At 45.0% G+C, this 19,090-nt stretch overlaps 1 protein-coding gene across 1 annotated transcript in view; it reads right to left on the bottom strand.

Moving 5' to 3' along the window:
- The window catches only part of LOC310785738 (protein NLRC3-like), a gene marked incomplete at both ends in the record, with an annotated part of 46,847 nt that extends 32,728 nt beyond the window's left edge, over positions 1 to 14,119 (bottom strand). The window contains 3 exons of the mRNA XM_083646871.1: positions 6,709 to 8,503; positions 13,695 to 13,958; positions 14,080 to 14,119. Coding sequence (XP_083502997.1) covers positions 6,709 to 8,503; positions 13,695 to 13,958; positions 14,080 to 14,119 — 2,099 coding nt within the window. The remainder of the gene's footprint in view (positions 1 to 6,708; positions 8,504 to 13,694; positions 13,959 to 14,079) is intronic.
- Between the last annotated feature and the right edge of the window lie 4,971 nt (positions 14,120 to 19,090).

The following is a 19,090-nucleotide window of genomic DNA, read 5'->3' as shown; positions in this document are numbered from 1 at the left end:
AATGAAACTTTGAACGCTTCTGTTTCATAAAAAAAAAAACTGTGTTTATAAACCGTTCCATTTTGGAAATACACCCCTCTGAAAAAGAGTGTTTTCGACCGAAAAGAGCATGCTGAAATTAGTTTTTGAGATAATCACCTCTTTATGTTAGAAAGCCGACAGAATGAATTCTGCTTTGAGTTCGAGCCTGCTGCTTGCTGCCTGGGTGTGTGTGTGTCAATGGTTGTATGCTGTTAGTGCCCTGCGTGCCCACCCCCCTCCTCCCCCTCCTCCGTGGTGGGAGGAGTCGAGTGTCTCTGCTCTGCGGTTTGCTCTGTTTGCTCTGAACTGAAAAGTCCGCTGCCTGCATCCCCCGCTCCTTCACAGCGTGTCCTCGGCTCCCAGCCGAGAACAATGTAACCCCTCAGAAAGACGCCGCTGTCGCCGTGTCGGCAACTAAATCATATGGATGGACCATAGCAGCGGACACGGATGGGGCTCAACCGTGGCAGCAGATGACTGCTTTTCACAGGCACAGCCAAGTAACGTTATGCTTCAAGCATATCAATGGCGATTTCCGTTTCCTCATAACTTCTTCTCTCTTTTCTCCTGGCCTCTGTCTAATCGGGAGGGCACTGTCGCCACCTAAGGGTTCTGTAAAATAGGCTAGACACATTCAACAGCTCCCATATTGTAAGAGGCGATGTAAGAGGCTTAGATCGACATTCCCCCGTCAAAATATGAATTTGGAGTTATTGACGCCATTTGGCGTCGCTGGCAGTCTACGGTAAATTTCTCTTGACGCCATATGGCGTCGCTGGCACTCAATGTGTTAATTGACGATTGAAAGGTATCAACTCGTAGGGTACATGCTGTACGGAAAAATTACGCACCTGTTCTATTTTTGTCGGATCCCGCATGTCTGACAGATTACATGAGTGTGGGTCTGTTCGCAGCCGTACCGCATCTGTTCCGGAGGCCAATAACAATGCCACAACGACAACTGGGCCAAGTTAGAGAAAACGTGCTATAAACCAGAATCTAGTGGACAAAACAAAACAAATTCTAAATCTGAGCTGGGGAGGGTTTGTTATAGAATGTGCAGGGCATGAGGAGCTGTACTGGCTGGCTTGACCGAAATAGAGGTGAGCATTGCTTCTGTGTGGAAAAAGGAATGGAAAACGTTATCTCAAATTGGTCATACCGGCGACACTTGTAATTATTTTGAGCTTAATATGCATCCTAGGGTAATATTTTATTTCATGTCCCACTGGCTTTTCATATTTTATAGTGCAAGTTGAGCTGTTTATGTTATTTGTCTAATTTTGTCCCATGCGTGATGCCCTCGTGCTGCCTATGATTTTATTGACACTGAACATTGTTTCACAAACAAAAATAGTATAACGTCGCTGTCGTTCCAGGACCTCGAATCTCCAAGACAGCAACTTTTCAGGAAGTTAAAAAAACCTGTTTGCTCTTAAAATACTGAACCAAACGTCGTCAAAGTTGGCACATGTCTTAATTATAGTTAGTTTCCCGCTGAATGTGTCATTACTTTATTAATATCTTACCTGGATAAGCTCAAATGATGTTGTTTATATTATCAGTCCGAGTTGGAAGCACTCTCTCCCGGCCAGTCAGGCGGGAGAGAGTCATATGCTCATGCACGAGCCCCAAGCTCCGAGACGCGGGGGCGCGCGCAGCAGCAGCAGCAACCCTCCTCGGCTCTCATGGCCGAGGCGGGGGCTTGGGCATGGGGTGAGAACAGTCTGACATAACGTAGCGTTAACGTTACTTTATTCTCGTCAGAAAACACTCTGCATGTTAACACGTTCACTGCCAACAACGTATTACTCCGTCAAAAAAAATCCAGCGGTTGACTGCCAATTACGTATTAACACATTGACTGCCAGCCCTATTTTCAATGCTGTAGGTAGGTTCTGCCAGGTTTTTTTTTGAGGATTCTGGCTCATTTTACAAGAGCCGAGGATTCTTTTCTGTTAAGACTTCGTGAACACCAATCATCTAAAAAGAACTAATAGAATGTGTGCTTTCTCTGTCTAAAAGAGTTAGTTTGTAGAGTTAGTAGTTATGTATATATTAGCCGTTGAGTACAGCATGGTTTCAGAGATTTTCAGATAGTTTTGAGATAAATGGATTTTTAGAACCACCTCACGTGCCTGTGATTATGGGTGCCCTTGGGCAAGTCTGTATACTGTATTGTGTTTGTGTGCGTGTGTGTGTGTGTGTGTGTGTGTGTGTGTGTGTCCTTCAAACTCCTCCCTCCGTAGTAGGTGTGGCTTTGCAGTGTTTTGTCACAGGCGAGTTTCTGTTGCCTCACAGATCCCAAAGAAAGAGAAGGGAATCGCAGGAGCAGGGAAGAGGAGAGGAGAGGCGAGGGGGGGGGGGTTAGACACGGGAGAGAAATTCCTTCGCGATCCCCTTCTTCCAATCTTGAGGCGTACTCGCTCCCGCTGCTGCTGCTCGTCTGTGCTGCTGCTGCTGGCGGCTCTCGGGCAGTCTGGATTACTGTAAAACGGGCTCGTTCGTTTCTTGAGGTGTCGGCTGAGAGCTTTGAAGAAGCTTTTGCGATTCTGGTCTTATTTATGCTCAAAGGTACTCGAGTGTGTGTGTGTGCGCGCGCGCGTGTGTGTGTGTGTGTGTGTGTGTGTGTGTGTGTGTGTGTGTGAAATCGAAAGCGTTTTCGCCCAGCTATTTCCTTGAAAATTAGAATGGCTTTCTCCCGCGGACCCGCGGCTGTGCTTTCTCTCTGTCTGGAGAGCACTGTCCCCACTTAGCTGGTCGGTAAAATAGATTATACACATTCTCTTCCTCCAATTCTGGTATAGGAGACGTAAAAGGGGTTGATTGATGTCCCACCGTCCAAAAAAAAAAATGTTTATGTAAGCCGAGATATCTCGTCCTTGGCACTCAACGGTTGGATCATGTTCACGTGTTAATACGTCAAAAAAATGATTTTTTTTTTTGACCGTGGGATGTGCATCTAACCCTTTTACATCTCTTATATAATTATTGGAGCCACCGAACGTTTACAACCCATTCCACCGACCCACTAAGTGGCGACAGTGCTCTCCTGACTAGAGGAAGGCAAGCAAAAAGCAGTGTGAGGAAGCCATTCTCATGAAAATGGATTGGCGAAAACGCTTTCGTTTTCGCGCTGATTGCTGGCGGTGCGGGATTGCAAATTTGCATAATAGATTACGGGTGGAACACACTTTGAAACACGCAGCATAAATATGACCAGAATCGCAAAAGCTTCATCAAAGCTCTCAACCAAAACTCCAAGAAACGAGCGAGTCCATCCAGACTTCCTCAAAGAGCGGCGCCAGCAGACAGGCACAGCAGCAGCAAAGCAGTGAGACTGGTGACGCGAGGTTACAGCAGCAGCAGAAACGAGCTTGTGACATGCCCGCTGCAGCCAAGAAGAACACACACGGAGGGAGGAGTTTGAAGAAGAGGGGTGTTTCCTGCTGTTATGGAGGAAATGACTGTTCAAAACTATTGTTTAGATGTCTGACGTCTTACTGATGCCAAAAATGAATGGTTAAAGTGACTGTTCTATCGAATTTCACAAAAAGCCGTTTATCTCTGAATAAATTTTCAGACGCTGAAACCATGCTGTATTCAACTGCTAATGCTTACATAACTACTAACTCTACAAACTAACTCTTTTAGACAGAGAAAGCACACATTCTATTAGTTCTTTTGAGATATTGTGTGTTCACAAAATCCTAACAGAAACGAATCCTCGGCTCTTGAAAGATGAGCCAGAATCCTCAAAAAAAACCTCTGGCAGAACCTACCTACAGTAAAAAAAAAACGGCTGGCAGTGAATGTGTTAAAACAAGTTTGCAGCCTAGGAATAACTGGAAAACATTTGATTGATCTATTAACGTCAGAGGAAGCCAGGATTAGTCAAAACGATATCAGAAATACCCTGTGACTTTTCCGGGTTTACTGTCCTGCGTGGGGGGGTACAGACGGAGGTAGGGGACGAATTTCGAGGTTTGACTGACAGATTGAGGGCGAATGGCGTTACGAGATTTACTCACAAGCTCGTTTTAATGCTTTTGCATTGGTTGCATTTGATAAAAACCACACAGAGACGTGAAGGGTGACCAATGGCACTGATTTATGACAAAAAGTAAAAAGGTGAAAAAAGGGACATTCGAGGTCCTGGCACAACAGCGACGATAACATTTGTTCGGGAAGGGTCAATCATATATTTTTAATTACTAATCAATTATTTGTTAATTAGCCTATTGCAGACAGACCATCACATTTAGTTTCTGGTTTCTGTGTGGTGCTGATGGAGAGCTTCTTTTATCGTTAAAATAAAACAGTGCTCTGAGAACACATTATTTTATTTAGTCACGGTTTACGGTTGGATGTGGGCCTCCAACATTTTTGAGATTTTCAAGTGGGCCATGAGTCGGAAAAGGTTAAGAACCGCTGACCGAAGGCATCCATTAGTCAACCATGTCATGCTAGCTTGAGATAAATAATGCTGCAAAGTTAGGCTACATTTTGGTCAGGGATGAACTATTTCAAAGGAGTCCCGACTCCCTTGATCTCTCATCTGAATGAAAATTAGTCCTAATGTCAAATGTCTGTCCATGCATGGAGATACATGTATTTAAATAGCATTAATAGCTTAATAGCTTGTGGATTTTTTTTTCATGTTGTTCATCTGTTTCAATAAATATCTCATCCGTGTTATTCACACAGATACTTCTGATGAGTAGGCTAAAGGGGAAGAAAATGTTGGCAGTCGGGCTTGTGGGTATTTAGCCTCAATATTTGGATGTGGATGGATTATTAATTTGTACTGCAGGGCTGTATGCCCATGTTCAGATGTTCTGTTTATTAAATAAAAAAGTATAGGGAAATACTTAATAGCCTCGTGTTGATTAAAGGGTTGGGTGGGTCCCAGAAGATTTTTTGATTTGAAAGTGGCCCGCTGCATTCTTATGATTGGGAATGGCTGAATAGACTATCGAATGAGACTCAAGAAACATTAACATGAATGTAAAACTGGACCTGTCCTGGAGCAGTAATGACTTTACCCTCTTAGAGGAAAAAGTAATGTGATTACAGTGACACATTACATTGTAACGTTACCACACTGTGTACCACTGCTATGTAGAACAACAGTTAAAAGTGTGTATGTTTCATGTTTGAGGAACTCTAGATCTTTATTGTAATTCTGATGGTGTCAGGTAAATCTCACAATCGATTTATCGAGCAGCCCTAATTGCAAGTAAGCAACAATGTACAAGTTTTCTCAATTAATTTACCATAACCCCTCCTTGCAATGTGATACAAGTTTCTCAGTGAATTATAGTTGATTGCCTCACCGAATAATCTGCTGGTTACCCAATTTTAGCAGCAGAATTTGATGTCCTGGGGTGGCACGTTCGTGCGTAATGACGTGTCTGCGCTGCACGGAGATTATGGTGCGATCAAGCGCAGCAAGTGTTTTAGCGCCTGGAGTGCAGCTAAGAGGTGCTTTTCAAAGCTCTTAGCGCAAAGTAATTGCGCGCTGCTGACGAGAGGATAATGCCATCTATCCCCACATTTTAGCTCTGAAACGCCTGCTTTGGCATGTGGCACGCCTATGCCCAGTACAATTATAACAGGCATGCGCTTGTGCCCGCCCTCAATTTTGCCCACGGCGTTAAATGAGCGCAAATGCTAAATTACCGCTTTTGCAATAATTGTTAATTAGCCTATTGCAGACAGACCATCACATTTAGTTTCTTGTTTCTGTGTGGTGCTGATGGACAGCTCCCTTTTATCATTAAAATGAAAAGTGTTCTGAGAACACATTTTGTCACTGTACTGTTTACGGTCGGATGTGGGCCTCCAACATTTGAGATTTTTAAGTGGGCGATGAGTCGGAAAAGGTTGAGAAGTGCAGCTGACCTAAGGCATCCATTAGTCAACCATGTTATGCTAGCTTGGCTGGAAGGGAGCTAAATAACGCTGCAAAGTTAGGCTACATTTTGGTCAGGGACAAACTATTTTAAAGAGGTCCCTTGACCTCTCAGCTGAATGAAAATGAGTCCTGTAACGTCAAATGTCTGTCCATGCATGGAGACATTTAAATATATATAAATAGCACTAATAGCGTGTGATTTTTTTCATGTTGTTGCTCATCACAGCTTGTTTCAAGAAATATTTCATCTGTGTTATTCACACAGATACTTCTGATGAGTAGGCTAAGGAGGAAGAACATGTTGGCAGTCGGGCTTGTGGGTATTTAGCCTCAATGTTTGTATGTGGATGGATTATTAATTTGTACTACATTGCTGTATGCCCATGTTCAGATGTTCTGTTTATTAAATAAAAAAATAAATACTGCATAGTCTCGTGTTGATTAAAGGGTTGGGTAGGCCCCGGAAGATTTTCAGATTCTTAAGATTGGGAATGGCTGAATAAACTATAGAATGAGACTCAAGAAACATTAACATGAATGTGAAACTGAACCTGTCCTGGAGCAGTAATGACTTTACCCTGTTACAGGAAAAAGTAATGTGATTACAGTGACACATTACTTTGTAACGTTACCACTGCTATGTAGAACAACAGTTAAACGTGTGTATGTTTCGAGTTTGAGGAACTCTAGATCTTTATTGTAATTCTGATGGTGTCAGGTATGAATGTCGTTCTAAACTGTTTACTGTTGGTATTCACATCAGGACTAACCGAGCCTTCCTGCAGTTCCTCACAACTGGGATCAGTCTCAGTCGTCCCCACATTGTTATGTTGTAGGCGTCCAGGTCCCACACATCCAGAACCTCCTCTGACATCTCGAGCATGTAGGCCAGAGCTGAGCAGTGGATCTCAGAGAGGTTCAATCTGTCCTCGGACTTCAGGAACTGTAGGATCTGCTGATGTACTGACTTGTCATTCATCTCCACCAAACAGTTGAAGATGTTGATGTTTCTGTCGAGAGAGGAGATACCATCTCCTGTAGCCATCTTCTTCAGGTGGTTGATGGCTCTCTGGATGCTGTCTGGTCTGCTCGCTGTCTGACCCAGCAGGCCACGTAAGAGGCTCTGGCTGGACTCCAGTGAGAGGCCATGAAGGAAGCGGACAAAGAGGTCCAGGTGGCCATTTTTACTGTCCAGGGATTTGTCCAACGCTGTCTTCAAGAAGACATCCAGGGATTGTACACTGTCCTCAGATCTACCCTTTCCCCGGAATGTGTCCAGTACTTCCTCATCCCTGTTTGTGTGACAGTGGAACATGTAGACAGCAGCCAGAAACTCCTGAATGGTCAGATGGACAAAGCAGAAGACCTTGTCATCGCTCAGCCAAAGGTCCTCTTTAAAGATCTGTGTGAACACTCCTGAGTACACTGAGGCTGCTGTGATATCAATACCACATTTTGTCAGGTCGCGTTCATAGAAGATCAGGTTGCTTTTCTCCAGCTGCTCAAAAGCCAGTTTTCCCAGAGAGAGAATCATCTTCTTGGTGTCTGTAGTCCAGTGTGAATCTGTTTCATCTCTCCCATCATATTTGACGTTCTTTAGTTTGGACTGAACCACCAGGAAGCGGGTGTACATCTCAGTCAGGGTCTTGGGCATAATTCCTCTCTTACTGGTGTTCAACACATAGTCCAGAACCATAGCAATGATCCAGCAGAAGACTGGGAGGTAGCACATGATGTAGAGGGTCCGTGATGCCTTGATGTGGTCGATGACTCTGTTGGCCTGCTGCTCATCTCTGAATTTCTTCTGGAAGTACTCTTCCTTCTGTGGGTCAGTGAAGCCTCTCACCTCTGTCACCATGTCAATGCACTTATGAGGGATCTTATTGGCTGCTGCAGGTCGTGTGGTCATCCACATGCGAGCATAGGGAAGCAGGTTGCCCTCGATGAGGTTTGTCAGCAGAACATCCACTGAGGTTGACTCTGTAACATCAGTCACGATCTTGTTCTTCTTGAAGTTTAGAGGAAGTCGACACTCATCCAGACCGTCTAAGATGAACGCAACCTTGTCCTTGAACTTGTCAAACCTGCAGATTCCAGCTTCTTTGGTCACAGGAAAGAAGCGATGAATAAGTTCCACCAAGCTGAAATTGTACCCTTCCAGCAGATTCAGTTCTCGGAAAGTGAATGGAAATATGAACTGAATATCCTGGTTGGCTTTGTTTTCAGCCCAGTCCAGAGTGAATTTTTGTGTTAAGACTGTTTTCCCAATGCCAGCCACTCCCTTTGTCATCAATGTCCTGGGTGGTTCGTCTCTTCCAGGTACGGGTTTAAAGATGTCTGCATAGTGGATTGCTGTTTCTGGTCTCACTGGTTTCCTGGAGGCTGCTTCAATCTGTCTGACCTCATGTTCATCATTGGCATCTCCACCCTCTCCCACTGTGAGGTAAAGCATTGTGAAGATCAGATTCAGAAGTGTTGATTTTCCTGCTTCAGCAACCCCCTCAAACAAACGTCGAAACCTCTTCCTCAGATTGGATTTGAGTTCACGTTGACACACAGCAGTTTCTGAATGAACAAACAACAGATTAAATCAATGAGAGGTGAGTAAAGACATTTAGACATTCCCAACTCATGGACTCTATTCAGCTCATTACTGGTGGGTGGACAACCTTCTCAACTGGTCTGGGCTCTGGATCCACATTTGTCGTTAGTCATTCAACCCAAATTTCAGATTTTTATATACCTCACAATTATTTCACAAAAAATAGTGCAGTAATACACAATGCCCTCATGCACTGTTAACACGTTGAGTGCCATGGACGAGATATCTCGGCTTACATAATCCAAGCGTTGAGTGCCATGGACGAGATATCTCGGCTTACATAAACATTTTTTTTTTTTGACGGTGGGACATCGATCAACCCCTTTTACGTCTCTTATAGCAGAATTGGAGGAAGAGAATGTGTATAATCTATTTTACCGACCAGCTAAGTGGGGACAGTGCCCTCCCGACAGAGAGGAATCCGAGCAAAAAACAGCCGCGGGTCCGTCCGCGGGAGAAAGCCATTTAATTTTCAAGGAAATAGCTGGGCGAAAATGCTTTCGATTTCACACACACACACACACACACACACACACACACACACACACACACACACACACACACACACACACACACACACAAGCTATACACGGTATATAATAGTAACAGTCATTTAGAGTGAGACGGTGCCCTCCCGACAGAGAGAAAGTCAACCAAAAGCAGCAGCCTCAGGCGGGTGCTTCCTCCATTCACAAGGAAATGGCTTGCCGATTTTACAGTCATCAGTCACCAGACTCGCCGCTCTCGGCCCGCGCCAGCAGCAGCACACGGGGGATTGCAAATTTGCATAATATATTATAGGTAAAAGGTAAAGGTAAGGTAAAGTCCCACTGATTGTCACACAATGTGTGAAATTTGTTCTCCGCATTTGACCCATCCCCTGGGGGAGCGGTGAGCAGCAGCGTGCGCCGCGCTCGGGAATCACATGGTGATTTAACCCCCCAATTCCAACCCTTTGATGCTGAGTGTCAAGCAGGGAGGCAAATGGGTCCCATTTTTATAGTCTTTGGTATGACTCGGCCGGGGATCGAACTCACGACCTCCCAGTCTCAGGGCGGACACTCAGACCACAAGGCCACTGAGCTCACTTTGAAACGCCCGCAGAAAGGCCAGAATCGCACGCATTCCGAAAACCCAGAAACGAACGAGCCTCATTCTCATACACTCGCTGCCAGGGAGGGAGGCTGCTCATACTCGCTGCCTGCCAGGGAGCGAGGCTGCAGCGAGCACTCGCTTCTGACAAACGCAGGCTGAAAGCCACTAGACACGCCCACGGAGGGAGGAGTTGAAGGAGAGGGCGTTCGGAACATTGTTTGGATGTCTGATCTCTCACTGATGCCAAAAAGAAATGGTTAAAGTGACTGTTCTGCCTGTTTGATTGAATTTCACAAAACTGCGATTATCTCAACTTTCACTCTCAGACAGCTGAAACCATGCTGTACTCAACGGCTAATATCTACATAACTACTAACTCTACAAACTAACTCTTTTAGACAGAGAAAGCACACATTCTATTAGTACTTTTGTGAACTTCGTGTTCACAAACTCCAAGCAGAAAAGAATCCTCGGCTCTTCTAAAATGAGCCAGAATCCTCAAAAAACGGCCTGGCACAAGCTACCTAGAGCATTGAAAAAAGGGCTGGCACTCAATGTGTTAAAAACACAAAATAAACAAAAAAAAAGTGCAACTAGGGCAAACCCAATGAAATCAAACGGGAGACTTATGTTGAACTATATGCCTATCGTCGCTCTCTGATGAAAAGCAATCTTTTTTTTTATGATTTTCACTTTTTAATATAAATGGAATATATCCATTCTCCTCTATCTACTGGTAGGTTTTGATGTCTAAATGACCAATAAAAACATGTTTTACTGGGTAATCTATGTAACACGTACCACTATTGGATGTTAGACCTGCACATTACATCGCATATGTGAGAGCTGGACCTCCAAGCTCCCCCCACCTCATGAAGACTGAACCGAACGCCAGCTGTGTTTCGGCTTGGTTTTGTGTGCTTCTGGCATCGTCTGACGTAAATAGATCAATAAGGTGTTTTCGGGTTGTCCCTGGGCTGCAAACTCATTTAAAGTATGCAAATTGAAGTGGTTTCTGACGAAAATAACGTGTACGATATTGCAAGACTGCCCAACCCCATGACAGAGCCTTTCTGTCGGCCATGGAGTGGAAACTGCGCTGCTCTCTGCGCGTGCCCCCAGCTTTGCGGCTCATGCCCATGGGCTCCAGAGGGGAGGCGGCCATGCACGGCTACCTGGGAGAGAGTGCTTCCAAGTCGGACTGATAACATAAACATAAGTGGTTTTCATCAGACAGCGACGCTATGCTAGTTAATTAAGTTAAACTGGTGATGCTCATCAATTTTTAAGAATCTGAATTCATAAAACAAATGGAAACAACATTTAGGGATATTTGGAACCCCCCCCAGTGACTCAGTTACAAACATTGCAGAGAGGTTAGCAAAGTAGAGAGTACAAACATAAACTGTAAAATAAGGCTGCTATCTGAATGTACAAACAGGGAAGTGTTTCCCCAAAATAGAAAAACTACATAATGAGGCTTTAAGGTTAGGGTCATACCAGGGTAAGCCAATCAGAGGCAGAGTGGGGCGGGTCATGCTTTATGTCCTACAAAGTAAAAGCGCAGCATCCAATTTATTTATTTATTTTTTGTCCCCACGGGCGGCCGCAACCTGCTCAAAACGCCCCACGACCGACGTTTGGGTCTCGACCCACCAGTTGAGAAACCCTGGTGTTAGGGTAGATGGTGTTGAATCATTAATTATTATTAAGGAGTTTCATGCAACAATCGTATTCCTTAAAGGATAAGTAGTATTTCAATGCATTGCTTACTGCCAACAAAAAATGCCTTTAAGCGCTGAAACATAAAGGATAACTCTAGTATAGTAAGGGTAGGTTCTGTTGAATCAGTTATTATTACTCAACCAGGATGATATCATGCAACCTAGTTCCTTAAAGGATAAGGCTGGTGTTTTAATGCATCCAAATCCTATGAACATAACAAAATCAGCAATGATTTTGTTTTGACAACAAATCTCATCCATGTAGCCGATGCCCAATGCAGCCAGCAAACTCCATTTTACTAACTGAATGGGTAACTCTTTATTTGGATAGTTCGCCTACAGAAAGTCTACAGACTAAATTATTTGTAACATTTCAACGGCTTATTAGTTGAAGTTCAACAATTCAACAGTTTAACAGATGTTCAACAGATTTGATAGAAGGATATTATAATTCATGAACATATCTACTATATTACAGTAGGTGCAGGTGTGTGGAACAGGAAGCAAACAGAATATGTTGCATCTCAAATAATAAGCTGTAAAACAACATGTACAGACAAAACCAAACAGTTGACTTGTTGAATGTCAACAAATTAGCTGTTAAAGGAACACTCATTGTATCATTACAAAATCAGTAGTATCAGAAAACTGTAAACATGTTTGCAGACATTCATTTAGTTTGACAGTTATTGAGAGTTGATTTGAGTGCAATGTCATTATTTGTGCATGAATGACATCACTGGTCCACACCTTAACTCAAATCAACGATATTGATCTAAACCATATCGCCCAGCCCCAGTATATTCTGTCTGTCCTGCTCTCTCTCCTCCCCTCTCCTCCCTTCTCCTGCTATCTTCCTACATGTACCTTTCTCCCCTTCCACCTCCTCTCTTTCCCTGTTCTCTCCTCCCCGCATTCTTTCCTCCTTTCTCCCCTCCCCCTTCTCCCCCTCCCTCTGTCTCTGTCTAACATAAGATTGTTCAACCATGTTATCATTATTAGGGGTTGGGAAACCCTATTGTAATTGCTATGTTTATTCTATGCTTGTTTATTCTTGTTGCTTTCTTTTATATTTTATCCGTATAGGGAGGTCCATTGTATAAGCCCATGGCTTCTTGACCTCTCCTGTCACATTCTGTCATTTTTTTTAGTTATCATCTGGTTTTTATGTAGTTTTGTATAGAGTGCAAAAAATAAAACATATTATTCTTATTCATCTGTAAAAGTGTATGCACATCAGAAACCACAAGGCCCACAGTAACCAAACTTTGCATATAGGTTGGAAATGTCACCCACTACTCAGAAACAACAAATTACACCAATCTCCCAGATTTTGGTGATATAACAGCCCGTTTCACTTTTTTTGGCCTTCAGAGGTCATTTTAGGGCTTTGTGACCATCACCATCAATAGCAATATCATTGGGCCAATATCTGTAATATAGGAAACACAGTCTATCTAGGGACGATGTTAATGTAATATAGGAGAACACAGTCTATCTATAGGGACTATGTTAATGTAATATAGGAGAATACATAGATGATGTTAATGTAATATAGGAGAACACAGTCTATCTATTCATAGCTTTCAAGGGGCGTTACATGCTGCCGGGAACGCCCACCTGACGGTCAAAAAATAACTTGTTCATTCTGCTGCCAGCCGAGTTGACTAGTTTCTCACGCTGTGTTTCTCACGCTCCATTCTATTCACCACAGAGAAAGTCATCATTAACTCAATGCCTCAATGTTTATAGCGCCGCTGTGCTACATCACTGTGCCTCCATCTCAAAACTCATCCTGCCACCACTGTTTGGAGACTATCAGGAGGGGGATTTTGCCTCCGGGAGAACGAGTACTGAAACAAGACTAATACAGCAATTAACTTGATACAGGGGGCGACTCGTGTCAGACAATATGCAAGTTCCAAGTCAGTAAAAAGAGTCTCGAGTTCGAACGATTCTTTCAAACCCGCCCATCACTAAGAAACTAGTGGGAGTAGAGCAAACACATTGTTGATGTGATTTTCATAGGATTTGTTGACAGTAAACTATGCATTAAAAACACCAACCTTATCCTTTAAAGACACATTCACACTGTGCTGATGCCCATAGAGCTCTGCTAGCTGTGCTTTATTGGTTGCTTCTGTTCTGTGTTAACCAAGTAGCTAGCTGCACTTCTCTCTTGCTGCTGTTTGTGATGTTCATGTAAACTACATTGGGAAAGTCAAATATAAATAACTGAATTTAGTGACACTTATTTCTGCCCATATCTTCCAACCAATTACTGTAAGTGCCCCTTGCTCTGAGCTCTTCTTCTGTTAATTGCTGCCCAACATACCTTCGTCTTGATTCTTGGGGTTTTCAATGTCATTCATAAGAAACCTTTCCTGTTCCTTAAGGATATCTTTGAAGATGTCTTTGGCTCCATTGGTAGACAGTGACTTATAGAGTTCCCTCATCTGCTCCTGAGTGGTAGATTTAGATCTGACATTAGCGTAGGCTTCTTGCGTGATAACGTTCTTTGACAGGAGCCTATCCAAGATTGGTGCGACCATGGTCACTTTCTGGATCAGCTCAGCCCGGTGTTTATCCACAAAGTGCTCTGAGGAGAAAGGGAATGAAAAATGACTGATTATTAGGTGATTGATTTGAGTGAACATCAGGCTAAAATCAGCTTGTATCAGGCTACTTTGCTTCTGAAGGATTACAACATGTCCACCTACCTCCCATCGTGGTTTCCACCTCCTCTGTATCCGTCGCCATCATTGCCACCTGGTAAAATCACAGGAAATATTCACAAGATCACTTTATCAGCCAGGTCACACAAGAAGGGGAGAGTGGGGTAAGATGAGCCACGTTTTACTTATGTTGCCCTCAAGGCAAGGGAAAAATGAAACAGCTCCATAGTCACGTTTCAGTGTTAAAGCTTTTTGCACAGACCTGCTTGCAGATGCTGCCTGGCTGGTGCTTCTGCAACTCTGTTCCCAACTTGGAAGCAGGTGCCCATACCATCTATATTATAATAGTTGCAAAATAGCTAACCAAAACTTAACCAGGAATCCAGTGCAGCTAGCCGCAGCGCGAATTGCGATAAAAAAAAATCTGAAATGTTGCCACAAACAAATTCCACACATCCAGAGCATCCAGAGTCCTTTGTATCGACATTAAACTCAGATATAACTGTTTGTTTGTAACTTTTGTCTAATTTCTAGCGGATTAATAACGATTTCCTTCTCAGCCCTTGGTTTGGAGTGTGGGTCTGAAATGTCTCTGCTGGAGGGCCAGTAAGCCCCTCCCCCTTCACCATAGGTCTGATGCCAGAATTAATAATAATAATAATAATAATAATTCATTTATTTTATATAGCGCTTTTCCAGACCCAAAGACGCTTAACAGAGAACAAGAGACAAGCAACAGGGAACAAAACAGGCAACAGATACAAGTAACAGGCAACAGTTACAGGGAACAGATACAGATGACAGTGGCGGTTCAGGGCAAGGTAGTATGGAGAAGCAGAGGGGAGGAAGATAACAGGAGGGAGGAAGAGGGGGGAGGGTGATGGTTTGGAGCTATGGTTTGGAGGAGGTGGTCAGGGGTAGGGGAGGTTGTAGGCTTGGGAGAACAGGTAGGTTTTGAGTCGGGTTTTGAAAATGGGGAGTGAGGGAGAGTCTCGGACGGTCTGGGGGAGGGAGTTCCAAAGTCGGGGTGCGGCGCGGGAGAAAGCACGGTCACCGAAGGTTTTGAGTCTGGATGGGGGGATGGTGAGGGTGGCAGTAGAAGAGGATCGGAGTGTACGGGAGGGGCGATGGGGGATGAGGAGGTCAGTCAGGTAGGGGGGGGCTAGGCTGTGGAGGGCTTTGAAGGTGAGGAGGAGTAATTTGAAGTCAATGCGTTGCTTGACGGGGAGCCAGTGGAGAGAGTGGAGGACAGGGGTGATGTGATCGCGGGACCGGGTGTGAGTGAGCAGGCGAGCAGCTGAGTTTTGTACCATCTGGAGTCTATGGAGGGAACGGGAGGTGATGCCAGTGAGGAGGGAGTTGCAATAGTCAAGGCGGGAGGAGATGAAGGCATGGATGAGGGATTGAGCAGCAGGGGGGGAGAGGCAGTGTCTGATTTTAGCGATGTTGCGGAGATGAAAATATGAGGAAGAGAGGATTCCCATGTGCACAGCCAGTAGAAAAATCAGGTGCTGGTCGGTTGCAGGATAAACATGAAATGAAAAATTAAAGGAACCACCGCAACACTGAAAATGACTTACTGATGTTTATTTGTGAACAATATGAAAATATGAGGTTTTGACAACGATCGGGACACCCTACCCCTCGAGGTGAACGTGCAAAACGGAGGGTTAAGGGCTAAGTGGTAGGGCCAAGGGGGGAATTGGGCTGTCATCACCACCACCACCACCACCACCACACTGTGCATAATACACAGATAGGCGTCCATCTCCCCCCCCCCCCCCCCCCCACACACACACACACAACAAAAGTTTATTTGGTAGCCATAGTAACCTGAGCTCATAGCAAATGGCTGTCCAGCAAGAAGACTTGTGGTATCTACAGTTTTGAGAGAGGGCTTCTGGATGAGTTCGCTCTTCTGCATCTTCCTGTAAGTGTCATTGGAGTTTAATAAGGCCATATACTCCTCGACAACACAATGTTCCTGTAGTGATGGTATATGTGTAGGAACGTATGGTATGTACGGGTGTATGTGGGGAACATATAGAGAACGGACCGCAAGTATTGGAACTAGGGATTGTCAATAAAGCTTGCAATAAGACTAGACACGTCTCCCGTCTGGATGTCTACATAACGCCTGAGTATGGCATGTTACATGGTGTCAGAAGCTACGAATCTCGTCTCAGACAGCGTCGGAGGTCCGGAAGATGTCGGGCGAAAATAAATAAATAACCGCGACGTGCAGAGTAACGTGAGTCCCGGTCGGAGCTAAGCTACGCTAACGTTAGCCAGCAGAGCAACAAGCTAGTTAGCCAGACGGCCAGAGGAGCGTCTTAACGTGACGTTACGAGACAGCGCAGTGGAGTTTGCTTTCAAGAAGAAAAAGAATAAATAAATAAATAAAAAGAGAGAAGATGGATTCCCTGTTCTCAATAAGCCCACCTGAAAACTTCGACTTCTCAGAGTTTGCTAACTGGACCAACTGGATTCGCCGGTTTGAAAGATTCAGGATCGCAGCCGGATTGAACACTAAGGAGGAAGAATATCAAGTAAACTCATTAGTCTACACTATGGGTGATAAAGCTGATGATATTTTGGGCACGCTGGGCTTAAGTGATGCAGATCAGAAGAAATACAAGGCAGTAAAGGAAGCCTTTGATAAATATTTCATCTGCAAATATAATGTCATCTATGAAAGGGCTCGCTTCAATAAAAGATGCCAAGAGACAGGGGAATCCGCTGAATCGTTCATCTCTGCAGTTTATAAACTAGCAGAAAACTGTAGTTATGGCCCACTGCAGAATGAAATGATCAGAGACAGGTTAGTGGTGGGCACAAGACACCGCATCCTGTCTGAGAAGCTGCAGATGAACAGTGAATTAACACTAGAAAAAGCAGTGTTAATGATAAGACAACATGAGGAAATTAAGAAACAGCAACCCATGGTGCGCGAGACAAATACTACAGACCAGAAAGAGGCAAACGTGGATTCACTGAAATTCAAGAAAAAGTTCAGAAAGGAAAACCAGACAGGAAAAACAGCCTACGGAAAAGGTCAAAAGGATTCCCAAAAAGAACACAAAAGCTGTGGACGATGTGGAAAAACACCGGGACACTCCCTGAACAACTGTGCTGCACGGGAAGCAGAGTGCAGAAAATGTGGAAAGAAAGGACATTTTGCTGCTGTTTGTCGATCAGGCAGAGTGGGAGCTGTACTCGAACAGGAAGAAGATGACGACGAAGCTCTTTTCCTGGGAGCGGTGTCCACAGGAGATGAGTCTAACTCTTGGAGGAAAAAGACACTGAGAGTGAATGGCCACAAAATAACCTTCAAGTTGGATACAGGGGCGGACGCAACTGTAATCCCGGTGGCCGCCTACTCAGAAGAACAGCATGGCCCTCTCACCAGAGCAACAAAACCACTGTGCGGGCCCAGCGGCGAACCTCTCAAGGTGAAAGGTCAGTTCAAGGGAGTAATGGAATATAAAGACAGGACAGCGACACAAACAGTATATGTGATACAAAAGCTAGGTACTCCTCTGCTTGGCTTTCCAGCAATCACAGCACTCAGGCTTCTCTACCCAGTTGACGGTGTTGTGGAGCTGGAGGCTGACATGAGAGAGCTGTACCCCAAAGTCTTCACAGGGCTGGGCTGCCTGAAAAGAGAGTACAGAATTAAGCTGCAGAAGGACACAAAGCCCTATGCGTTGTCGCTGCCACGACGTGTACCTCTGCCGTTATATGACAAAGTTAAAGAGGAACTCGAGAGAATGCAAAAAATGGGAGTGATTGTGCCCATAGAAGAGCCCACAGAGTGGTGCGCAGGGATGGTTGTGGCGCCAAAGCCCAAAGGAAAGATCAGGATCTGCTCCGACATGACTCATCTGAATGAGTACATCTGCCGAGAGAGACACATCTTGCCTGCTGTCGACGAAACCCTGGCCAAGCTCGCAGGTGCAACGCTTTTTACAAAGCTGGATGCCACAGCAGGGTTCTGGCAGGTGCCAGTACATCAAGATTCAGTACCGCTGACCACGTTTATCACCCCTTTCGGCCGATACTGTTACAAGAGACTGCCGTTCGGGATTTCATCGGCACCCGAACACTTTCAAAAGCGGCTAACTCAGATGCTGACAGGGCTGGAAGGAAACGTGTGTCATGCAGACGACATTCTCGTTTTCGGGTCAACTCGAGAAGAACATGACCTCAGACTGCACAGAGTGTTGAGGCGGCTCCAGGAGGAGGGGCTGACACTCAACAATGACAAATGTCAGTTTGCAATGGACAGGGTCGTGTTCCTGGGCCACGTTGTCAGTGCACAGGGCATTGAGGCAGACCCAGGAAAAATCAAGGCAATCAAAGAAATGCCTGCGCCTGAAGATGCTGCAGACGTGAAAAGGTTTGTGGGCCTGGTTAACTACGTGGCAAAGTTCTCTCCACGTATCTCTGACCTCACACAGCCACTACGAGAGCTGCTCAAGACAGACACAGACTGGGTGTGGGGGAGCTTACAGCAGAAAGCTTTCGACGAGCTGCGTCAGGAACTGAGCTCACCCACTGTTCTAGCGCAGTACTGCGTCAACAGAGAGACAAAAGTTGCAGCGGACGCTTCCTCCTTTGGGCTAGGGGGGGTTTTGTGTCAAAAGCAACCGTCTGGAGACTGGCGCCCAGTCGCCTTTATTTCACGCAGCATGACAGAAACGGAGCGCAGATACGCTCAGATAGAGAAAGAGGCGCTCGCGCTGACCTGGGCGTGTGAGCGTTTCCAGTCATACTTGGTCGGCATGGACTTTCTCATACAGACCGATCACAAGCCTCTCATTTCCCTGCTGGGCAGCAGAGCGCTAGATGATTTGCCACCTCGTATCCTGAGATTCAGATTGCGCCTGCTTCGCTTCACGTACAAAATTGAACATGTGCCTGGAAAGAAACTGATCACAGCGGATGCACTGTCCAGGGCGCCGATCCGAGACCCGCCCACAGCAGAGGACATGCAGCTGGAGCAGGATGTGAGTGTGTCCATTGACTACATAGTGGAGCACTTGCCGGCATCAGA

Source organism: Poromitra crassiceps (genome assembly GCF_964638095.1).
Source record: "Poromitra crassiceps genome assembly, chromosome: 11".
NCBI lineage: Eukaryota > Metazoa > Chordata > Actinopteri > Beryciformes > Melamphaidae > Poromitra > Poromitra crassiceps.
The sequence above is the reverse complement of the archived record's forward strand: the minus strand, read 5'-3'. Positions and strand labels throughout refer to the sequence as shown.